Source organism: Excalfactoria chinensis, chromosome 1 (genome assembly GCF_039878825.1).
Source record: "Excalfactoria chinensis isolate bCotChi1 chromosome 1, bCotChi1.hap2, whole genome shotgun sequence".
NCBI lineage: Eukaryota > Metazoa > Chordata > Aves > Galliformes > Phasianidae > Excalfactoria > Excalfactoria chinensis.
Window position 1 is genome coordinate 31,795,489 of NC_092825.1, and position 21,906 is coordinate 31,817,394.

The 21,906-nt window shown below is 45.0% G+C and overlaps 2 protein-coding genes across 4 annotated transcripts in view; one reads left to right on the forward strand and one right to left on the reverse strand.

The window, feature by feature from the left end:
* SRGAP1 (SLIT-ROBO Rho GTPase activating protein 1) overlaps nt 1–4,368 on the forward strand; it is a 136,425-nt gene extending 132,057 nt beyond the window's left edge. For both annotated transcript variants that reach the window (XM_072333979.1, XM_072333971.1), the window contains exon 22: nt 1,380–4,368. In XM_072333979.1, coding sequence (XP_072190080.1) covers nt 1,380–1,757 — 378 coding nt within the window. In that variant the 3' untranslated portion in view covers nt 1,758–4,368. The remainder of the gene's footprint in view (nt 1–1,379) is intronic.
* Nucleotides 4,369–14,961: 10,593 nt separating this feature from the next.
* KICS2 (KICSTOR subunit 2) lies at nt 14,962–21,703 on the reverse strand. Of its 2 annotated transcripts, XM_072338762.1 has the most exons (4): nt 21,379–21,703; nt 19,799–19,872; nt 19,584–19,720; nt 14,968–16,320 (listed from the first exon to the last, which is right to left on the reverse strand). In XM_072338762.1, exons 1-4 carry the CDS (start codon nt 21,611–21,613, stop codon nt 15,504–15,506), a joined length of 1,263 nt encoding a protein of 420 aa, XP_072194863.1. In that variant the 5' UTR covers nt 21,614–21,703; the 3' UTR covers nt 14,968–15,503. The 2 variants fall into 2 exon arrangements, with proteins under 2 accessions (XP_072194857.1, XP_072194863.1); XM_072338756.1 differs by having other exon boundaries at nt 14,962–16,320; nt 19,584–19,872.
* Nucleotides 21,704–21,906: the final 203 nt, after the last annotated feature.

Sequence of the window (21,906 nt, forward strand, 5' to 3'; positions counted from 1 at the left end):
ATTATGGTGTGCACAGATAGTACTGTATCTAGCTTTGCCTGGCTAGGAGCAGCCTTTGTCATTCAAAGCACAGATTTACATTCTGGAGTCTTGTGAAGTGTAAATCATATTTAGCTTTCATATAGATCATATGTGGTTTGTACAGTACAATCATTTGGTGCTTGTAGATGTTTCTTAGAACATAAAATGCAAGAAGTTGCCCCGTTGTAAATCCTGGGCCACATGGTTCCCATGAGAACCCCTCAACAGGCTCATTCCTATCAGTGAAGTGATAAGAAGGGTGGAACAGGAAGCACCCGATCATCACATTGGTCATTGTGGAAGTAGGAAGAAGTGCGTTATGGTGGGGATGGTGAGACACTGGGATAGGTTGTCCAGTGAGATTGTGGTTGCCTCCCCCTGGAAGTATTCAGGGCCAGGCTGGATGGGGCTTTGAGCAACCTGGTTTAGAGGGAGGTGCCCCTGCCTATAGCAGGGGATTGGAACTAGAGGATCTTAAAGGCCCCTTCCAACCCAAACCATTCTGTGATTGTGCAGAACTGGTAACAGGGAGCTCTTGAACAAATTAATACTTCCATCTTCTAAACTCAGGTTTAGTCTAGATAGCATAACATGCTTCCCAGGGGCACCCTGCGGGTACAGTGTGACTGCAGAAGTATTTTCCAATACCACTGACACTCACGATTTAAAATTTCATATATTGACAATGCTTGCTTTCAAACTCAGCTTCCAACAAGGGACACAAGGGACCGTCGTGGCTGGGTCAGAAAGCTGAACCACTACTAGAGAGTTAGAAAATCTAAATGGTGTTACTGCTTTGTTCTACTCTACGTTGTTTATTTACTTTTCTTGAGCCACACATAGAGCTGTTTGGCTCGAGCCATCATTTTTCATGCCTAACACTAGTGATAATTTGGCTGTGTAAGAGCCTGAACTTCGCTATGTGAAAGTTCTTGTGAGTAAGCAAGGAACGTTAGATATTTAACCTCAGTTCTGTCTCAGTACCACTGAGAAGTAATAAATCAGTGCTGGTTCTTTCTTTCAATGTTTGTGCTTGAAAACCTAATAGAAAAAAAATAGTTTCTAAGATAAGCTCATGGAACAACGATATGTTGCAGTTTTTCTGCTTAAAATTTAACTCGGAGAAGCAGGAGAGGAGAGCCGACGGATGTGCAGGCACAACTTCCTTATAAAACTTGTTTGTAACCCCTGTCTTTCAAATGAATCTGGTGCAGATTGGCTTTAGCACTCTAATATTCATTAAGGAGAGGATAGCTGGCAAGTTAACTCACGCATTTCGCACCCCTCCCTGGTCCCCCTGCCCTGTGTGTTCAGTAGCAGCTCCAATGACGTGCCGCTCTCTCTGTGCTCTGACCCAGGACATTGAGGAGACGATGAACACGGCGCTGAACGAGCTCCGGGAGCTGGAGCGGCAGAGCTCCGCCAAGCACGCCCCGGACGTGGTGCTGGATACTTTGGAACAGATGAAGAACAGCCCCACCCCCGCCACCTCCACAGAGTCACTGAGCCCTCTGCATAGCGTGGTTTTACGGAGCTCTGAGCCTCAGATTCGCCGCAGCACCAGTTCTTCCAGTGACACCATGAGTACTTTCAAGCCCATGGTGGCCCCTAGAATGGGAGTGCAGCTGAAACCTCCCGCTCTTAGGCCAAAACCTATTGTTCTTCCAAAAACAAACCCTAGCATAGGGCCTTCCCCTCCTTCCCAGGGTCCAGCAGACAAATCTTGCACAATGTAGAAGCTCAGCCACCCACAACGCCCGGCTGGAGTATGCTAGGGAAAGAAATGGATTAATGATAGAAGTCAGGGCTCCATAACATCGTTTGTTCATGTTTATAACTGGAGAGGCTTTGTTTTTCAGTGTTTTTGAATGTATTGTCTGAAAGTAGCTACATTAACATGGGCATTTGTATTTTGTATGGTTTCAATTTAAAGAAAAAACTGGACAATTGTGCATCATTTTAAAAGAAAACAAACGTAGACTTACTTGAAAACTTGATGCTGCACCGTTTGTAATAAAACCAACACGGATCACAAACAGCTTGCCACGTTGTACCGTATTTCACAGTCTTACTGTAACTATGTAATAACAGATCCTGCACAAAAGTAAGGGGCAGGGAGGGGGGTATCGGGGAGGTGGAACCTCTCGTTTCCGGGTCACCAAACCAAGTCTGAAACAAGTTAGGAAGAGCTGAAATCCAGCATGTGAGGGTTAAGTGTCTGTGTGAAATGTCTAAGTCATCTCAGGCCACAGTTCCTATTTAAAGACACACACAAAGAAAAAAAGCCACCACAGCTCTCACAATTGGCACCAGTGTTTAGCTTTCTTGTTGTCAGTCGCACTTTGGGATGGGTGCTGAATAGACCTGGATCTCACACTGCTGTGCTCTCACTGATAAAAAGCAGCGTCCCCGGTCACAGCTAATGCATCTCCAGGATAGTATCAAGAATCTGCTCTCGCCACCACCATAGACCTTCATTCCCTGATACTGCATTTTTCACAAAAGCCAACTTCATTTAAAGTTGCTAGCTGGGCAAGCCAGGCTCTGGGGAGCGTGTGACTCTGCCGGTCCATTTGGCAGGCTGGTAGGCAGTTAAAAGGACCAGCTATGCAGTCATTCAGCAAAGTATCCCGTTGACTTTATTGCTCAGTGGCCGATTAAAAATGTGATTGGAACTGCAGCAGTCGGAGTTTGAGCTGCCCCAGTGCTGCTGGTTGTCTCACAGCGCTGTGCTGACCGCAGCCCCAAAGGGCGCACTGCAGGCAGGCTGCCCCATGCAGGGCCGGGCTCACCCACGGGACAAGCAGCTGTTCTGCCACCTGGATTCAACCTGAATCAGGTTTTCCATAACCACTTTTTCCCCTCTTGCCTTTTGTTTTCTGTTTGTTTTACTACAGAAATCAGTACCTTTCTTATGCCTCTGTGTGAGTGAAGACTGTCAGCTTTGCTTAGCACCCCGTTGTTGAGCTTTGCTCTGCGTGAACTAAATGTACGGCTGCTCAGCACATTGCAGCAGTAAACCATCATATGATTTCTGTGTATAAGATTTCCAACACCCAACCCGTAAAATAAGTTCTAATGAAGAGGATGGGGAAAAAAAACATCCATAGTAGTCCAGCTATGGGAGCAGAACAGGCTTTGAGTGAGATCTCTCTTTCCATGCGTTATTTAAGAACTCGCCAATGGAGAGCTGTAAGTTGCCCTGCTCACTACACGTAATTCAGTCTGGGAGAGGAAGAGTGGTGACAGCTTTTGATACAGACAGGCACTGAGGTGGTGTCCTTTAGGAGCAATTTAGTTCTGCTGCGATTTGCACTCTGGAGAGAGACAACGCAAAGCCCCAGAGAAAAGCATCCCATTAAATGCATTTGAAAGCCCACCCATCCGGGCTCTCTCACCACTCCCACTATGTGCAAACCCATCATCAGCCCCACTGCAGGCTGTCCTCTGTCCCACTGAGAAGCAAAGTCCGGGTCCCCAAAGCAGGCAGTGGCTTCCCAGCCTGGTTAGTGCTGCTCTCCAGGGTCTGCACACTCCTTTGGGACCGGGAGATAAATGCCAGTGGTTCCTCCATTTACTAGAAACAGTGAAGCAAACTGGAATTCCAGCTGTCATTGACATGCAGTTGTAGTCTAGCGTTCTTTAAAATAACCTACCTGGCATAATTGAGATGGATACCTGTACCTTCAAATTGCATAGGGAATTTTGTATGTTTAAATAACTGTACTGAACTCCATAATGCTTATATTAGAAATTGTTTAGCAAAAGAAAATATTAGAAACAGTGCATTTAGTGAATGCATCCACTTAGTGCATTCACACAGTTAAATGTGTAGTTCGATGGTAATTATAGATACTTAAAAGTATAGTAAGTGGATATGTAACAGGGAAGACTGCTACAACTACAGGCGTACTAAAGGGTAACTCCTGCACACCTAATCGAGTCAGTATTGTCCTTTACTGTCAAGTTTGATGAATTGCAGTACTGGTAGCTTCCTGCTTGTTGACTGTTACCTACTTGTGTCAATGTACATCTGTAGTATGTACATGTGAAAGTGCCTTTAAATTTTAGAGGAGCTTTAGCCTTGCTCTTGTACTGTTGCATTTCCATTGCATCCTTCCCTGTTTGTGTATGGCTGCATTCCCATTGCATTCCTTCCATTCTCGAAGAACAAACAAAAACATGGATACTTCACGGTTCTGGAAGAGAAATGCACTGTTAATCTGTTGTGACAATGCACTTTTATGTATAGTACTGTACATTTTGGCATGTACCATTACAAGCTTCAGTATACATTCAGGTTTGTTCCTCATAGTGTATCTTTATAATAAAGAAGATAGTTCTGTCTGTGTGTGTAGTTTTGATGGGTCAACCTCCGTACTGTCTGGTGTGGGTTTCTCATTTATCCTTACCTTCCCCATGAGAGAGTAACCAGCATTCCCTCAGCACACACACACACACCCGGCATCCGATCGCCATCCTGACCTGAAGCAGTGCTTGTTCCCAGACAGGATGCTCCCTAATTAACGAGCACCATCCCTGTATGCCCACCAAAGTCCCTCCGACCTACAGTGGTTTGAAGGAGGAGAAAAGCCATTTGGAAAAGAAGCATTTGGAATGCTTGCTTAAACCCAAGTGAGTGAGGGGAGCCATCCCAGGCTATGGGAGCCAATTTGGGCTGTGGGCTTCTTGGGCTCGTGCCGCTGCCCACAGCACCACTTAACATTCAGCTTCTGGAAACCTGCAGGAACGTTCTTGGTGGGCCCATCCATCAGCCCGCAGTGCCAGCCTCTGTGTTTTGGCACCCAGTGACCTACTTTAGGTATTTCTGCTCGTCCTCTGCCACACAAAAGCCGTCTCAGAGCTGCAGGAAGGGCCGGCACAGGTCGTCCCTCACTCAGGGCCCTGCATAGCCCAGAGGAAGCGTAACCTAATTCCTGCAGTCAGCTGCCGAACAGAAAGGTTTCTGTGGCAGCTTTCAACCTATTTTAAAACAAAAGGGAAACCACGAGTTGAGGAGTACCCTTCCCTTGTTTAACTTGTTGCTGAAGCCCTGGTGCTGCTTTGCCGTTCGCTCACAGGCCTTGTGGTGAGAGCAGGCCTTGCACAGATCACAGTGGGCAGGCAGCTGCTGAACCCAGAGCTGACATGGACCCACGCCTCACAGCGTCCCACGCCTGGTGACCCACTTCACATCTGCCATGTGTGTGTTCTGTAGTGCACACTGACATCTATAAACACTGACCAAAGACCATTAAAAAGTGCTATGTGTTTATTGAAATGCATTACTTTCCAAGTCAGCCAAATCACCCAGAGAAGCTCCGCCCTACAGGGAAATAAAATTAGCAGCCTTTTTTCTAACGATGGCTTTTTGATCGCAGTGGAAGAACATTACTAAGGAGGTTGTTGTCAGTCATGGAGTGCACATTTCAAGTGTGCTATGGGTGGAATCTAAGATCCTTCACAACCTCAACCAAGGCATGCTGAGAACCGTGGCCCATTCACCGACCAGTTCAACACATCAGATTGGTTCTTGACTACAATGTTTGCAGAGAGGCCTGTTGTGATGTATGATCACAACAGTTACTGTATGAGTAACTCCATGGCCAGCAGCCAGCAAGGTGCCCCTAGCAGCTGCCACCTAGACTCACATCCCAGCAGAATTTCACCACAGCCATTTTCTCAGCTCTTCAGATGTTTTCCCCACGGTGCTACTATAAAAGCATGTCCAAAATTAATTCCAAATCTATCATCGAGACCTCTCTTCTAAATTTCATGTACATCACGAGGCTAATTTTGTGCTTAAATCCCATTTATCCTGAACCAAATCCATTTACACACCAGATAAAAATAAGGAACTGAAACGCAGCTGATCAGGGACTGGCAAATCACACCTAGTTAATTCTAAATTATCTTCCATTCTCTTTCCCACCTGTGGCCCCATCGGTGTGGATGCTGCCAGACCGACCATAGTGCTGCTCCTCCACTACTAATGCAGCTGAACTGCAGTCTCTGAGCTGCTGGAAGTCACTCCCTGTGCAGGTGGAGGAGGAGGGTGAGCCCATGGCATGAGAGCACTCTTGGGGTTTTGTTTCTCTTCTGGGACTCCAGCACCATCTCTGGTGTTCACTCACTGCTGTTCAGCCTGGAGAGGAGGAAGAACAACTCCAGGGAGACCGCCTTGCATGAAGATACTTTTTACTGGGACATGTAGGGATAGGACAAGGGGTAATGGGTTTAAAGTGAAAGAGGGCAGGTTTAGATTAAACATTTGGAAGAGTTGTTTCATGGTCAGCATGGTGAGGTGCCAGCACAGGCTGCTCAAGAAAACTGTGGATGCCTCATCTCTGAAGGCAGTCATGGCCACGTTAGAACTCATGGGCAGCCTGAGCTGGTGGGAGGTGTCCCTGCCCATGGCAGAGGAAAGGAACTCAGGGTAATCTTTAAGGTCTTTTCCAACTCAAGCCATTCTAAGACTGATTCTGTGAATTCCCATATCCAGTCATATCCACTCTGCACATCGTTGAATCCATCTCAGAATAGGTGACAGCTGCTGCCTTTCAGTTGGAGAGGGGAAAGAGCACCCAACAAGTTTGAGCATTAATCTCCTCATCTATCCGTATCAGTATGACTCCAGTGTTATTTCTGATTTCAACAGCCAGATTTCTTTTATTATTTGAAAGACTGACAAGGTGAGGAAGAATTCTGTGCTGTGAGATTTCATGGGCAAGGTGACCTGTGAAAGAACCACTGACAGTAATACATCTGCAGAACAATAGTGCAGGTGGCCAACCTTCCACCCACTGGCATCAACCAGTCTGGAACCGAGGTAAGTTCACGTCTCAGATTATGCCCGAATAAATCCACACAAAGGTCCTGTAAAGTCTTTCATACTTCACTAGTTTCTGGCTAGCTGTGCCCTGAATACAAGCAGACAGAGCAGGACCCAGCAAGGAGCAGATGGGAAGGTTTTGAGCAGCTCTCGGGGCTGAAGCTACACTTGAAGAACAAGCTGGGCACTGCAGAGTGTCTCATCTTGTATTGGCAAGACAGTCCAAGCAAGTTCTGCATCTAAGTCCAGCACTTGAAAGCACACAAGGAGTATTTTCTATGAAAAGCAATGAAGAGCAGGAGGATGAGGTGGCACAAGCAGATGTATCACACCTACAAGATCTTTGTTTTGATGGAGCAGCATTTTCCCATTATTTCAGAGCTTCTTGTAAAGTGAATGGCTCTGAGCAGCCTGAGTTAGAAGTAAGCCAAGAATGGCTGTACCGTGTTTGCCTATAGATGCTAGCAGGGACCTCTAGTGATACAGAGGGAAAGTTTGGATAGATAGAGCCAGCAGTGGTGTCTTGCTACTTCCCAGCTGTTTGCAGCTGAGAGTTTACCTCGCCCAGAGGCTGCAGTTCTGTATTTGAATGGGTACTCAGGTACCCCATGGCCCCATGAGCTCCTGAAAACTTTGTTCCTTAGTTTGACACAATTTATGGGTGTAATTACAAAGCTGTGGACAAGGGAGAGAAAGAAAACAGAGCTATTATTTGTAGATGTCAAAGTGATGCTGTGAAAGCTGGACTTGGTTCTGAGGAACTACAACAAGCCCTCCAGCATGTGGTGGCAATGAGAACTCACACGACTTGTATGCTGAAGCACACAGTGATCAGTGGTGTATAAAGCAAAAAGGATGCTAAAAATATCACTGTGATGACAAAGATTTAGGAGTGCCGGGCACAACCCAGATTCCCTCCCAGCACTGTTCAGGTCCAAATCCTCACGCTTTCCTGAGCCAATATCCTTCCTATGCTTCCTATGCTTCAGTGAGTGTCAGTCTACCGGCACACACACGACTTCCTGCTAAAAAGCACATAACAAAGCACTGAAGACATTTGTGAGGTATCAGTGCTGTTATATTATACACCTAATTTTCTGATTTTCCATCTTCCAGACTTCCTGGTGCCAACAAACAGCCCTTTATGAAAGCACCCTGTATTCCTCATCAAGAAACACCCCCAGTGTTATTTTCAGGCTTCATTTAGAGGTGCCTGACTTAGTGGGAACACTTCAGAGCAGTTAAGGGTTTAGGGGCACTTAGATTATGAGCAGAATGTTCTGTTTTCATAGAAATAGCTGTAATCTTGAGTCAGGGTGAATATTCCAGAGGAGGGGCACAAAGACAACCACGGGACTGGAGCACCTCCACTGCAAAGACAGGCTGAGGGAGATGGCCTCGTTCAGCCTGGAGAAGGCTGCGGGGTGACCTCATTGCAGCCTTTCAGTATTTAAAAGAGGATTAAACAAAGGAGGGGAATCAATATTTTATAAAGGTGATAGAATAAAGTGATAGAATAAGGGGGAGTGGTTTTAAGCGCAGAGAGGAAAGGTTTAGTTTGGATGTCAGGGGGAAGTTCTTCACAGAGAGAGTGGAGAGGTGCTGGCATAAGCTGCCCAGAGAGGCTATGGGTGTCCCATCCCTGGAGGTGTTCAAAGCCAGGTTGGACAGGGCCCTGGGCAGCCTGGTCTGGTACCAGATGTGAAGGTTGGAGGCCATACCTGTGGCTGAGGGGCTGGAACTTGATGATCCTCGGGGGTCCCTTGCAAACCAAACCATTTTGTGATTCTATGATTATCAGATGTACAGATGTGAATTGCAGGCACAAGGTTAAAGAAGCGCCTGGAAACAGCCTCACTAGCAGAGTTATATTTTATGAACACACCTTAGACAGAGGTGCACATAGCTATATTAGGCTTAGCAACTTATAGTTTGCCAGAGGTGTTCTTTTCTTCCCAAATGTGAAAGAAAAATGTATCCTCAGGATGCAAAAAAGCAAGTAACCCTATGGGAAGGACGTGCACTGTCCACGGTGGGTGTGAATATTTTTGTCCAGGAAGAAGACATGAGGTGAACTGTCACGTCCAGAGACCCCTCAGATTACATCCATCACTCCCCAGTACAAAGATGACAAAAAAATCTGTTCCATCACCATGACAACTCTTGCTGCCTCATTGCCATAGTAACCAGACGAATACTGTTAGTTTTTAACCAGACACGTGGTGAGCAGGTGGCCAAAGCACCAATGAGGAAGAGCCAGTACTGCAGCCACCACCGCCACCACCAGGGTGGGTGCTCAGCTCTGTGCTGCGGGCAGTCCCACCCAGCCCACCTCTGAGCTTCATGTCCATCTCTTTCTGTGTTTCCCAGCCGCTGGCTGAGCTGCCCTCCACTGACTGCTCACCAAAACCAAGCCCATTGTCCTGCTGGAGTGCCACAACTCTGCATTTGACTCATTTAACTGTGTTTGTTTGTTTTGCCAGTGATTTATCAGGCTAAGACTAAACATGACTAGAAAATTTTCATCTTCACGCGGAGTCAATGAAGATCTGCTCTATTAAATCCAAGCACCACAGGGTGGCTGTACACACTGCATTTGCATCCCATGCACGCAGTCACATTATCAGCTCAAAGGCACTGTGCTATCCCCCGTACAATCATAATTTCAACACAGTCACATTGAAAGATGTGTTTACTGTGCACCGCCAAAACCCTCATTATTGTAATTTCAGTGCTGGTTCAGACACAGTCACGGGCTCTCTGGTCACCATGTGTGGTGACGTACAGCATCAGCAGGGGGAACAAAAACTGACACTCTCGGGATGACTTCAAAGTCCAATAATATTTTTCATCCAACTATTTTTCAGCATGGAGAAAAGAGGAAAAAATACAACTGTTAATGTGTTTTTACCCAGACTGGGGGGTGGGCAGTGAAACATGGGTGGTAGAAGAGCTTGGTCGTTAGAGCAGGTATCTGTAATAGGTTCATGGCAGGGATTCACTTCCCATGGACCTGGCTCTGACCAAGTTACACGACCAAAACCCTCTAACATGCTTCAGGCTTAAACCCTAGCCTGGTGTCACCTTTGTCTCCTTGAATGCCTCTCCCTCATGAAGAAGATGAATGAAACAAAATCATTTTAGTGCCTACGTACATATTGAGGTATGAAACAAGATATTTGCTATCGCTGTTTACAGCTAAAACAGAACTCCATAAATCGCTCAATGGGGAAGAAAGCCAACAATACTAAAACAAATCTGCCTAGAGCATTAAAATCTATCACGTTCATAAACGTGTAGGAGAGTACAAATAATAATTCTATCCTGGATACAAACCGAGCTCAAAACCACTTACATTTTATATTAACACCACCCTCTAGTGGTAGATTTTCTATTTTACTAAGGTAAAAAGGTAATTCCTGCATTGCTCTTATGCATAGGAAAAAATGGTACAAAAATTGCATACAGCTGTTTTCTTCCCAGAGCTGGACAGAGCTCTCACACTTGGTGTTCTTGAAGGAATGCCAGCTCTGGGAAAAGTTCTACCTGGTTTATTTCTAAAGATACTTTCTGTAATGTGTCCAAACAAAATTATAAGTCCCTATAAAACACAGTTGCAGCATAATCTTTCAATGGTAAGTTCTTCCACGCTTGGTGAGCAGATTATACTCTGAAGCACGAAAGCTGTGCTTTTAACATATGATTATCGTATCAGCTCTCTGAAGACATTTCAGCTGACAGCTTTGAAGATAAATATAGCAAGAACTTGAAATAGTTGTTTCTTGAAATTTCACCTCTTTCTTGAGTAGTTGGTAATACTACAAAACCATCAAACTAAAATGCCACGTGTTTGGGGTTTTTTTCCTACTTGCCTTCCCAGGAGCTGGTTGGCCACATCTCTACAGAGCGTAAGGGCCCATGAGAGCTGGTCACTTATCAAGAACCACCTTTTAAAAGCTCAGGAGCCAACAATCCCACTGTGCCACAAGTTAAGCAAATGGGCTAGAAGACCAACTTGGCTGAACAGGGAACTCTGCCTGGAACTAGGCTTGAAAAAGGAAATATGGAAGCAAGGTCTGTCTTCATAGGAAAAGTATGGAGCTTCAGTTTGAATCTACAGGGAGAAAATGAGAAAAGTCAAAGCCCAGCTTGAGTCGCCACTGTGGTGTCAGACAACAAAAAAGTCTTTTTCAAGTATATCAGCCGCAATTGGACTAATACTTGGAGTGGGAGATCACCTCATGAGGAAGGAAGAGAAAAAAACAGAGGAATTTAATGCTTTCTCTATTTTTTTTTTCCCCTCAGTATTTAACAGTACTGACAGAGCCTGGCCTCAGAACTGGGGGACTACAACTGGAGGAGCAATGACTGTCCATCTGTATATATGAAAGGACTATGTGAGCTCAATGTGCCATAGGTCCAGATGGGGTTCACCCTTGAGTACTGAAGGAATCAGCAGCTGCAATAGCTGGACACCTTTCAACAATTTATCAAAGGTCATGAAAGTCCATGGAGGTCCCTGCTGACTGGAAAATAGCCAGTTATAACCATCTACAGAAATGGCATGAGTGAAGACCCAGGAAACTGCAGACCTGTTATCAGTCCCTGGAAAAGTTATGGAGAAAATCTTCCTGGGTAATTGTGAAAAGCACTTGAAGAACAAAGCTGCTGTCAGGCAGAGTCAACTTGAGTTCATCAAGGAAAAGTCCTGCTTAGCAGTTTGATCTCCTGCAATAGGGCCACCTGCTTGGTTGGTGAAGCCAAGGAAATGGGCACAACCTTTCTGGATTTCAGTAAGGCCTTTAATAGTGTCCCCCAGAGCATGCTTCTGGACAGATTCCCCACCTGTGAGATAATCAGTTTCATGCCATGCTGGGTGATGAGCTGGCCCAATGGTATAGCTTGGTGTTACATCTGGCTGGGGGTGTCCCTCAGCAGTGCTCCCCAGGGCTCACTTCTAGGTCCAGTTCTACTCTACTCCACTGTTCCGTTCTGCTCTATTCTACTTCTCTCAGAAGCAAGTAGACCGATCCCTTATTAATCTAGCTGTCATCATTTCAATAAGTCACCCCCAACTAGAGATGAGCCCAATGGACCCAAATCACATTTAGACATAGAAATCCTCACAAGTAACAAACAGCTTTAGAAATTCACCGACTGGTGTGTGTGTATGTGTGTGTATGTGTGTGTATGTGTGTGTATGTGTGTGTATGTGTGTGTATGTGTGTGTATGTGTGTGTATGTGTGTGTATGTGTGTGTATGTGTGTGTATGTGTGTGTATGTGTGTGTATGTGTGTGTATGTGTGTGTATGTGTGTGTATGTGTGTGTATGTGTGTGTATGTGTGTGTATGTGTGTGTATGTTTGTGTGTGTGTGTGTGTATGTTTGTGTGTGTGTGTGTGTGTGTGTGTGTGTGTGTATGTGAGCACATGAAATTTTGGAGTTCTCCAGCTGAAGATATCCTGCATGCAGACTGCAACTTCAGCATGGAAATGGTAGATCCGCTACACCTAAGCATATTGAGTTTGCAGGCAAAACAGTGTAGATAAATTGCTTAGGAAGCTGGGGTGGGAACTCCATCTATCTCACTCATTCCCCTCGTAAGTAACAGTAAAAAAGGACAAGCTTTTCCCAAACACTTATTATCCAATAAAAGTTGAAAATAATTTCCTATTGCTCTCTCTAGATAGATACATATGAAAAGAAGAAGAAAATAACTTTTACTGTTTCTGAATCTTCCCTTCAGCATAATTCCAGGCAGAGATGAGCTCTACAAAATGATTTCCACAGCTACAATGGAACTTGAGTGGTCAAATTTGTAAATCATGCAGGCAGATTTGGAGCATCAGATCAAAAGCAGAAAACTGACCCTGTTAGTGTTCATAACTCCCCACCCCATCCCTCTGATAAGAACTCGCATCTCCCAGAGTGGAGGTGCCTAATTTACTTAGGGGAATCTTGGCAAGCTGTATGAGGGCAAAACCAGCCTCAGATGCCCCATCACAAGTTTGAGTGAGCTTTCAGATGAAAAATGGAGTTACAAAATCTGACCTTTCGCCCTCAGAGTGTTCCTAGAATTTTACCTAAAGTCTTACACAGACCCTGAAGTCCTTGGAGAAGCACTGCTCTATTCCTGAAGAACCAGAACTAGGAAATATCCAGAGAGGACATATAACTCCAGCCTGCTGCAGTTGCCACCAGTGCTGATGAAAGCACTAAGCACACAGAGCAGAAAAGCTCGGCTTGAGTCTGACATTTTATGAAGTAAAATCCTAAGAGAAGAGTGAACTAGTTAGTAGTAGGGGAGACAATGTTTCCCCCTCTTGCATTCCCAAAGAGAACTAATTCCAGAACAAAGACTGTGAGTTCAGCCTGACACAGGCATCCCTGGTTTTAATTCAACTTGTAGATCCCCATGTGGGATCACAACAACTCAGCACAATTATGCTCCCTTTACAGCTCTAACCTGAGTAATTTGACTTACACACACCAAAAAAACCTCCCAGTACTTCTGTAGCAAATGGTGCGTATAACAGAGCCAAATATTTGGTGACACTACATATTGTATGAGATCAGTAGTGAGCTGCACAGTTACCACCAGCATTGCACTGCTCTAAAGAAGCTTCAAATGTTAACTTTTAACATCATATTAGCATGTCCTAGTTAATAATGTAAGACAACTAAATCTCTCACAATCATCCATCCAGAAAGAGATGCTTTGCCAAGACAGTTGCTACCTGAAGATTGGAAACAGGTGACTGTATCCATACACTTTTCTCCTCCCAAAGCTACTTTCTTCCCCTTGCCATGGATAGCTCATCCCACAGGAAAATACTGCAGGGGAAGACAGAATTTGTGCAACACTTTATTACACCGCTGAAGACTGGGTGTAGTTCAGGCAGCAGCTTCTTGTCTCTTACTCAGGCTGAGGAAGTCAATAGCACGACCATATAACAGGGTCACCATCTGAGAGATGGTAAGCATGCAAAGGACAGCATTGGGAGAGTGGAACTTCACTTGGGCAAACGGACAACAGAAGATGCAAAATGCAACATTACTAGAACCAGGTGGAGGTCTACTGCTGGTGTATTTACAGCTCCTTTTCCAGTCTCTTCAAAGTCTCAGGGGTGATACTGCATCTAGACTAAGATTTAGAAAAAAGGAAGAAGCGCAGCTATTTACAACAGACCAACTGATTATAGCAAAACGTGGCAGACTCTCTGTGGCACAGAATGCTAAACTGGAGCTTACACTTTGAGGTGAGAATGTGCTTACGTGACTGAAGTACTTGCAGGAGAGGCGAGACAAGCTACCAAAACCCTCTGCAAGAGAGAAAGGTACTCACTAAAAGCTCAATATCCAAGGTCATCTGCTCTGCTTCAAAGCTTCAACAGTGTTAGCTAAGGATCTAACTTGACTACAACAGCATACACTGTATGTCAGAGCCACATCCTTCCCTCCTGAATTCCCATACAAGGAGCTGTAAAACTGCATAATGGCCAGAAGAAACACACAGCATGAGCCTGTAAGTTGTATGTGACGGGGGGAAATATCGACTCTCAAAACAAACACGGCGCTTTCAGGATAACCAGAAACCTCACTTCTAGCCTCCAGATTTGGAGAGACTAAGCAGAGAAACAGACATTTTAGAATGAGGAAAACATACTGCAAAAGAATGGAAATCAAAATTCCAAGAGTTGGAATTCAGCTTAATTGTGAAAGCATTTAGAACGGAACGGAATAGAAACAACAAGCTTCCAAAAGTCAGGAAATATACCCAAGCTGGCCTTCATGGCAAAGTGTAAAATAACTCACAGAGGGTATTTCCTCCTGCACACCTGTCTAAAACGTAGCACAAAAGCACAATTTGAAAGAGCTTTGCTGCTTTTCCATGGAGCCATTCCACTCCAAACCACCTGCTCAACCTCCTCCAGCTTCAGTTGGAGCCAGTGCTGGTCCCACACACAGAGCGTCACAACACTGTGGGGAATGACCTACTCCCAGCACACACTGCAGCTTGATTTGATTGAGCCTGCATTCTGAAGCAGCTTCGTGCTTCAGAGCTTGTTCGGAATTAACTGCTGCTTAACAGAAAGTATCAACCCTCGACCATTTCAGAAGTGTTTTAATCAGTGAGCTCCTTTGTGATTCACGTATCTTATTTATTTAAATGGTGCTCTTGCAGATTCACACCTTTTAATATTCCCTTCCATAGGCGTACAGATCCCAGAAGTAATTCTTGTCAGACAGTAGTTTGGTTTTCTGAAAATATGCATTTTCCACCCTCATCACATTTGCAGTCATCTCTGTAGATCAGACTACAATAAAGTGCATATATTCCTCTGTTATACAGGCAACTAAGTTGTGGACTGAAAAAATAAATCGTACTGCAAATTGCAAACCACGCGCACACAAAGAAGCTCCCACTGCTGCCATTTAGCACCCGCAGCTCAGTTACCCACTGAATACTGGCAAAAATACTTTTTTTCCCCGAGAGTCAGTTAGTTGGCTTTTTTTAAACAGAACTTATATCATTACAAATAATGGTTCCTTTTCAATTAGATGATGATAATCGCGAGTTCATGTAATCCCTGAAGCTGCAGTTACCCAAAGGCCGGCGATCTGCCTTGACAGCTTGTGTTGCCTATTTTACCCTTTGGATCCAGGCTTCAAACTTGCGAAAGCTTTGGAGTTCTTAAGGGAATGTGAAATTTCATTGAGAAAAGAAATAAAATGAGAATCCCTTTCTGACTTCTTGGACTCAAAAATAACTACAATGGTGAAATGAGGTTCAGGGCGAGTCAGAAAATATGTGCTTTGGACTTTGTCATCGTAGAAGTGAACAACCTTCTCCAAACTGTTGAGGTCAGAGGTTCTGTCAGTCATTATCATGATTACATTGGGCCAGTGCATAACCGGCCTGTCACTGGGCAGAGACACCACTGCGGGATACTGATCCACTCCTTTGGGAGCTTCCCTGTAAGAGTGGGGATGATGATAACCATGTCCTTGAAAACTCTCCGATCCACGATTGTCAAAGATTAAGGAGACATTGACAGCGTCGTATTTACGAATAAAACTGGAAATTTTCCCATAGTAATCAGGATTGGTTTTAGCAGTCAGAGTTTTCATTTCAGAAGCGGTCGTTTGTCGGCTAAGGGCCTCGTGAAAGTAAAAGCTAAACTTGGCGAGGAGAATGTTTTTGAGTTTCACCAGCCAGAGGAAGAGGTGAGGAGGTTGTACGGCTTTCTGAGACTGCCCCCCAAACAGATGCTTTTTGGTCTCCCGTTGTTTTTCAAATATCTGGCCCCACGTCTGTAGTTTTGTGTGAGCGCTGTGCAAGTTGACCAGGGATGGAAGGAATTTCCACTCTGAGATCTGAGCCTGAGCCTTTAAGAGATGCGCAAGCACATCTACTTCCAGCTGGAAACTGCTTTCAAGAGGACTGAGGATTGGGTGATGAAATCTAGAAAACACAACATTATTCAAGACATGAGAAACGCTATACGCAACAGTGAGGTTATCAGCTAGTACTTAGCAATTCACAGACAGAACACAACACGCCAAGGCAGGCTGAAGCCAACAAGTTATCCTGTTAATCTAAGAACTGCTACTTAGCATAACTAGGACAAACACTTTAATGAGAATACAGAATGCCTACATCAGCCTATATTGATTCACAAGCTACTAAAGCACCATTCCTCTTTACATTCAAGTGGCTTTGGTTCAATTTTAAATGTCTTCTGGTGGCAATATGTCTTGATAGTTGTCAAACAGTACTAAGATATCGAGTTTAAATAAAGTTATCTTACGTTATAAATTCACTGCTCATGTAGGGAAGCTATGAGGAAACCAACCTGAGCTTTTTTTCTTTCCTTTTTAATTTACAATATAAGATTAAAATTGTGATGGGAAATTAATGAACAGAACCACAATTAACTGCTTTTGCTGTTGAGCCCAGTCTCAGATTTTGAATGTTGGTGTGCCAGGAGCAATGAAGGAGAAAAACATTCAGCAGGATTTCATACTTTCACAGTAAAAAATTCTTTAACAATCAGCACATCTCCCTCCCTAAGAATTCAGGGCAAGACCAGCCCTCAGCTTAACAGATGCTACGAAAATCTCATCCACAAGGTAGAAGTGCCAACACAAGCCTTATTCACTAGAGTCATTGTACCATTAAAACAAGTCTCAGTGAAATGGAGTTTTAATAGACCCATTCTAAAGCTTTCTCTTCTCCTCCCACCTTTTCTCTTTTTTACCTTAACTGCAAAGAGTTAAGGTAAACAAAAACAAAACCACCCTACCACAACAAATCCCACTCAGATCCAGTCTGCTTCCTTCCCCTTGTCACTCGAACTCATAGCTTTGTATCACTGGAGATAAACACACTTCAATTCAAACTGTGCAGAACTGCTCCAGTTACAGAAGGTAAATATTCAACTTCAGAAAGGCTGAACTTCAGCTAAGACAGAAGTAGCCTCTTTAATACATGTGTTCCCATAATACACAGTTAGGTGACCTCTTAAAGAGATCTGCAACAAAGAACAAACAACACTTCAAAGACAAGACTTGAGTGAAACCAAGACAGATGGGTGTCCTCACTTCAGAAGAACATCCTGGGTCTGGATACTACTTTAAAGCATCTAACACAAAAATAATTACATCAAAATAGATTGTTTATTCATTATATATTCAAGTTTTATACATCTGAGGCTGCCTTAATTTCCCCAATTAAAGTCATAAACATTCTCCTGCCATACACCGCCTCCTCCACCCCACAGAAAAAAGCTCCAGAAGTTCAGGAAATGATGATTTTCCAGCTGTGTTTTACAGAACACACAGCAAAATGCCTTCTACTGGCTGCTTACAAGCCAGGTACAAGCACTAACAAAATAACTTCCAATTGTTCAGAGAATGATGATTTCCACATGTAGAGGAAAGAAACCAGGGCCAGAACCTCCTGTAAAAGAGATGCCCCACTTGGGTTAGAAGTGTTGATGGACTAAATGGTGCACATCCTCACCTATAAGCGAGGATATATTCCTAGGGGCAACAGACAGCTTAATGGTCAGTTTATCTGACCTTTCACTTGAGAGAGTCAACTGACTGACAGAGAAATGCTGTATGGGAAACACACGTCAGCATTAACAGCCCTCAGAAACTGCTCTGAGATACAACCCAATGACAGGAAGGAATACAGGATGGGCTTTGTTTCAGAAATATCCTGCACAATACTGGGGAGAACCAAGCTACCCAAACAGCTCTAGGACATCTTAGAATGTCTCCGTCTTAGGAGCTGCTTATTGTCCCAGAGCAAGATTGTCAGTATTTTCTCCAGTGAGAAGACATGGCTTATTTTATGATATTGTAAGAAAGCACCAGAAGCACAGATGTGTCATTAAATCTTATTTAAATGCTATAGTAAAGCGTTTCAACTATAAGTTTCCAGTCACTTTGTTGAAGGACTGACTTTGATTTTCAGGTTTTTAACAGCGCTGTTGGCTCAGCATATGCTCAGAATAAACAATAATGCCCAATAAATCAACTCTGCAATAAACCTACTTTTCCTTTACTATTTTACTGCTGATCAAACCAAGGGAAAAAAGAAACAGCCAAGTTTTACGCTTTATTGGACTAGCAGCCCTGATACTATAAGGGTTTACAAACCAAGGATTGCCCAAAATTACCAGTAACGTTATATGAATTAGACTTCCAAATAACAAAATTACACCTTAGAATTATTAACAATAGCAAGGAGAGTCAGCTGCAGTGTTTAGATCTGGAACTTTAGAAAGCCCTGCATTTTTAACTATAATCTTAACTATACAAAATCCTCACATTATTTCACCCCAATGTCTTCTTAGAAGCTGTTTCACCAACAAAGAATCCAACTGTACTTGAAAACTCTCTTCCTAAAACAGCCACCTTGTTTGCCTTTTAAAATAAAAGCATTTTTTACAGCCATTTTTGCCTGCTGTCAAATCACTCAAAATTTCTTTTCTTTTTCAACTGCCACCATTGGCACAGATCGCGTTTTAGCTGTGAAATACTCAACCAAGATTGACTTAGAGATCTTAATGTAAGAAACCACAGAGGCAAGCACCAAAGACTTGTGCCCCTTCTGCTAATTCCAGCAGCTCTCAAAACAAGTGATAACACCATAAAACCTTTCAAGGAGGGTCAGAACCAATAACAGTTTATACTAAAGGCTAATACTATAGTGAAATCAATCTGAAGTTTACCCAGACACGGGCACGTGCAGACTAACGCATGGCTTTAGAACGTGTCTGCTCAATTCTAAGTTTAAAACTAAATCAACACACAAAGATCTGTTCTATTCCTACCAGTTTCACTCAGGTCCATATGGGATTAAGTCACCGTTTCCCCTACAAGCACAGCAGTGGATGAAATAACTGAATTCTGGCACCTTTCCCATAAAGAAAATTATTCTTTGCTCTCTGCTGAGTACGAATGAAGGAATAGGGAAGATGGCTCCTATAAAGTAATGAATAGAATTTTCTGTGGTTTTTTTTTGAGAAGTCTTATTTTGAGCCCTCAGCTCAAGGGTGGACATTGCTCACCAACATTCACTTCATGCATGACTTCCTGCAAGGAGCCATGCTCCTCAGCAATCAAACGACAGCAAAATCTTTAGGCTTTCATCCTCAGTATAATTTATGACAGACCACATGCCCGAGTACTTACTGCCAGCAGATAAGCACTGACCTTGAGCTATATTTCTTTAGGATGGATTCCAAAATGTTTACCAGTTCCTCAGAGTTAATGAACTTTTGGGTGCTGAGCGTGTACATTTTTTCATAGAAGTCAGCAATTTCCATCCGAGCCTGAACAAAAAAACAGAGCTGTTCAGACAGGTGAGAAAGCAGCTCTTCCAAGTGAGGAGCTGTTCCTCCTAGTGCATTGCGACCCGTCGCCACCACCTTCTTCAGCTCATTATGCAGGGATGTGTAGATGGTTCGGATGGAGTCCTTTCGGCTGAAGAATGACTGACCACCTGTTCAGATAAATATGGAGGTATTACCAAATTCCAGGGAGAGCAAAGACAGACAGCAACATTGGAAAACAAAACCACGTTTGTTTTTCCCCGGGTGTTCCTAAGGGTTATTTATCACAGGATTTTTTCATCAAGAAATAAGTTTCAGCCTATTTTGCAAGAACGAATTGCACACAGAAGCACTCTACCTCATTTGATGCAAGTCATGCCTGCCCCGATTCGTATTTCAGCAGCCAATGACTGCTGCAAAATTTCTTCGCATTCTTCACACCTGCGTTTGCTGCAGTTTGGGCTTTTTAGCAGCAAGTGTTTACTTAACTTTGCTGCTGTGATACGTGACTGGAAATACTGTTATCTGTGGAGGTCGTGAGCCAACATGAGGTTTTCACAGGCTCCGCTGCTGTTCATAACTCTAAAATTTTTATGGTGAACTCCTTTAATAACACCTCCTCAAACACGGAACACTCGGCCTTGCAAAGCAACCTTTACATGGGAAACGTGATGTTTGTGTGTACAAACCAAAAGTTTCCAGTCCCTACCGTACCTTAACATCAACCACAACTCAAAGGGACAACAAGCACAGTTTATCTCAGTGGGACCACAGCAAAGGTTAATCCTTAACTAAAGCTCAGGAAAAAATGAAGTCGATGCTTCCCTCCCTCCAATGCTTAACATTAGGATTAACTTAAAAGGAAAAAAATAAGCCCTCATTGTGAAAAGGTTTGGGTTGGAATGGACCTTGAAGTTCAGCTAGTTCCAATCCCACCTCCGCCAGGGACACGGACAAAAGATATTCCACTGTGATGTTACCAAAAGACTGCACAGAAATACTACTCTTATTTCATTCCTTCCATTTCCAGATGGCTGCTGTGGCGCTCATGAGCTGCAGCATCCCTTGATCCAATTTCCATGCCAGTCTGTAGTTCAAAGCGAAAACAAGCAGCTCTGCCCAGAGGACAGCATGATGGTGGCTTGTCCTGCGTTAGTCACAGTTTTGTGTATTCACAGGTGATAGGACTGAGAAGCAGCTAAGATCGAGGCCAAGGTTTCCTGAGATCCTGCAGCATCTACACGAATAGCAGCTTTCAAGAGGGAATCCCCAGCCCTCAGCACTTACACACGTTCTGACACACACGCTGTTCTAGTTTTAGGGCCTGGGACCACAACGTGGAAGACTCTCTGGTGACTCCGCTGAGCTCACCTCTGCTAGAACCTCAGCCGGCGCACGCCCGCCCAGACACAGAGCTGCTACAGCTCGGGAAAGGCAGCCGGGCTGCTCAGTCCCCAGCACGGGGTGGGAAGGGCTCGCAGTGCCGCCGTCAGACACCCTTCGCGGTACCGTGCACGTCAGAGCGCACGGACCCAGCGCTCGCGTTTCACACACGCGTGTCACTCCGGCGCTTCCCGGTGCGGCGGCACCAGCCGCAGTCCCGCCCGCTTCCCCCCCACGGCGGTTCCCGGAGCATCGCGGCGGCCCGTTCGGCGCGGGGCCGGCTGTGGCGGTACCTAGCTTCTGGCCCAGGAAGGTCATGCTGTGGTAGGCCTTCTCGGCGGCGGCCAGGTGCGCCAGCCCCGCCAGCAGGGCCAGCCAGCTGGTCCCCGCGGACTTGTTGGCCTCGCGTTCTTTCTCCACGTTGTCCTTGGCCTTATCGTACGAGAAGATGCCCAGGTGGGAGAAGAAAGTCTCCAGCACCGCCTGCTCCACCGGCACGGGCGCGCCCAGCGGGATCGACTCCCCCATCCCGGCACCGCTTCCGGCTTCCGCTCCCAGCCCGGCGGCGAGCCCCGCTCGCGCCGCGGCCCCCGGAAGTCCCCGTCACGTGATGCGGGAGGGCCGCGGTCACGTGAGACGCGACGGCCCTCCCCGTCACGTGGCGCTAGGGCAGAAGGGCGCGGGGCATGCCGGGAAGGGCCGCTCCTCGCCATGCTGCAGAGTGGAGCGGGAGCGGAGAGCGGGCTGGCAGCGCCTGCCGTGCCTCCTCTCAGCCTTACATCCTCAGGCCGCTTACACGCCACATTGATCTCTCGACTGGT

Excerpts from the sequence above, each read along its gene's own strand:
- KICS2 (XM_072338756.1), bottom strand. The coding sequence starts at position 21,613 with ATGGGGGAGTCGATCCCGCTGGGCGCGCCCGTGCCGGTGGAGCAGGCG. Across the intron at positions 19,873-21,378 it reads CTTCCTGGGCCAGAAGCTAG|GTGGTCAGTCATTCTTCAGC; the intron begins GTACCGCCACAG and ends TTATCTGAACAG. Across the intron at positions 16,321-19,583 it reads CTAAAGAAATATAGCTCAAG|ATTTCATCACCCAATCCTCA; the intron begins GTCAGTGCTTAT and ends TGTGTTTTCTAG.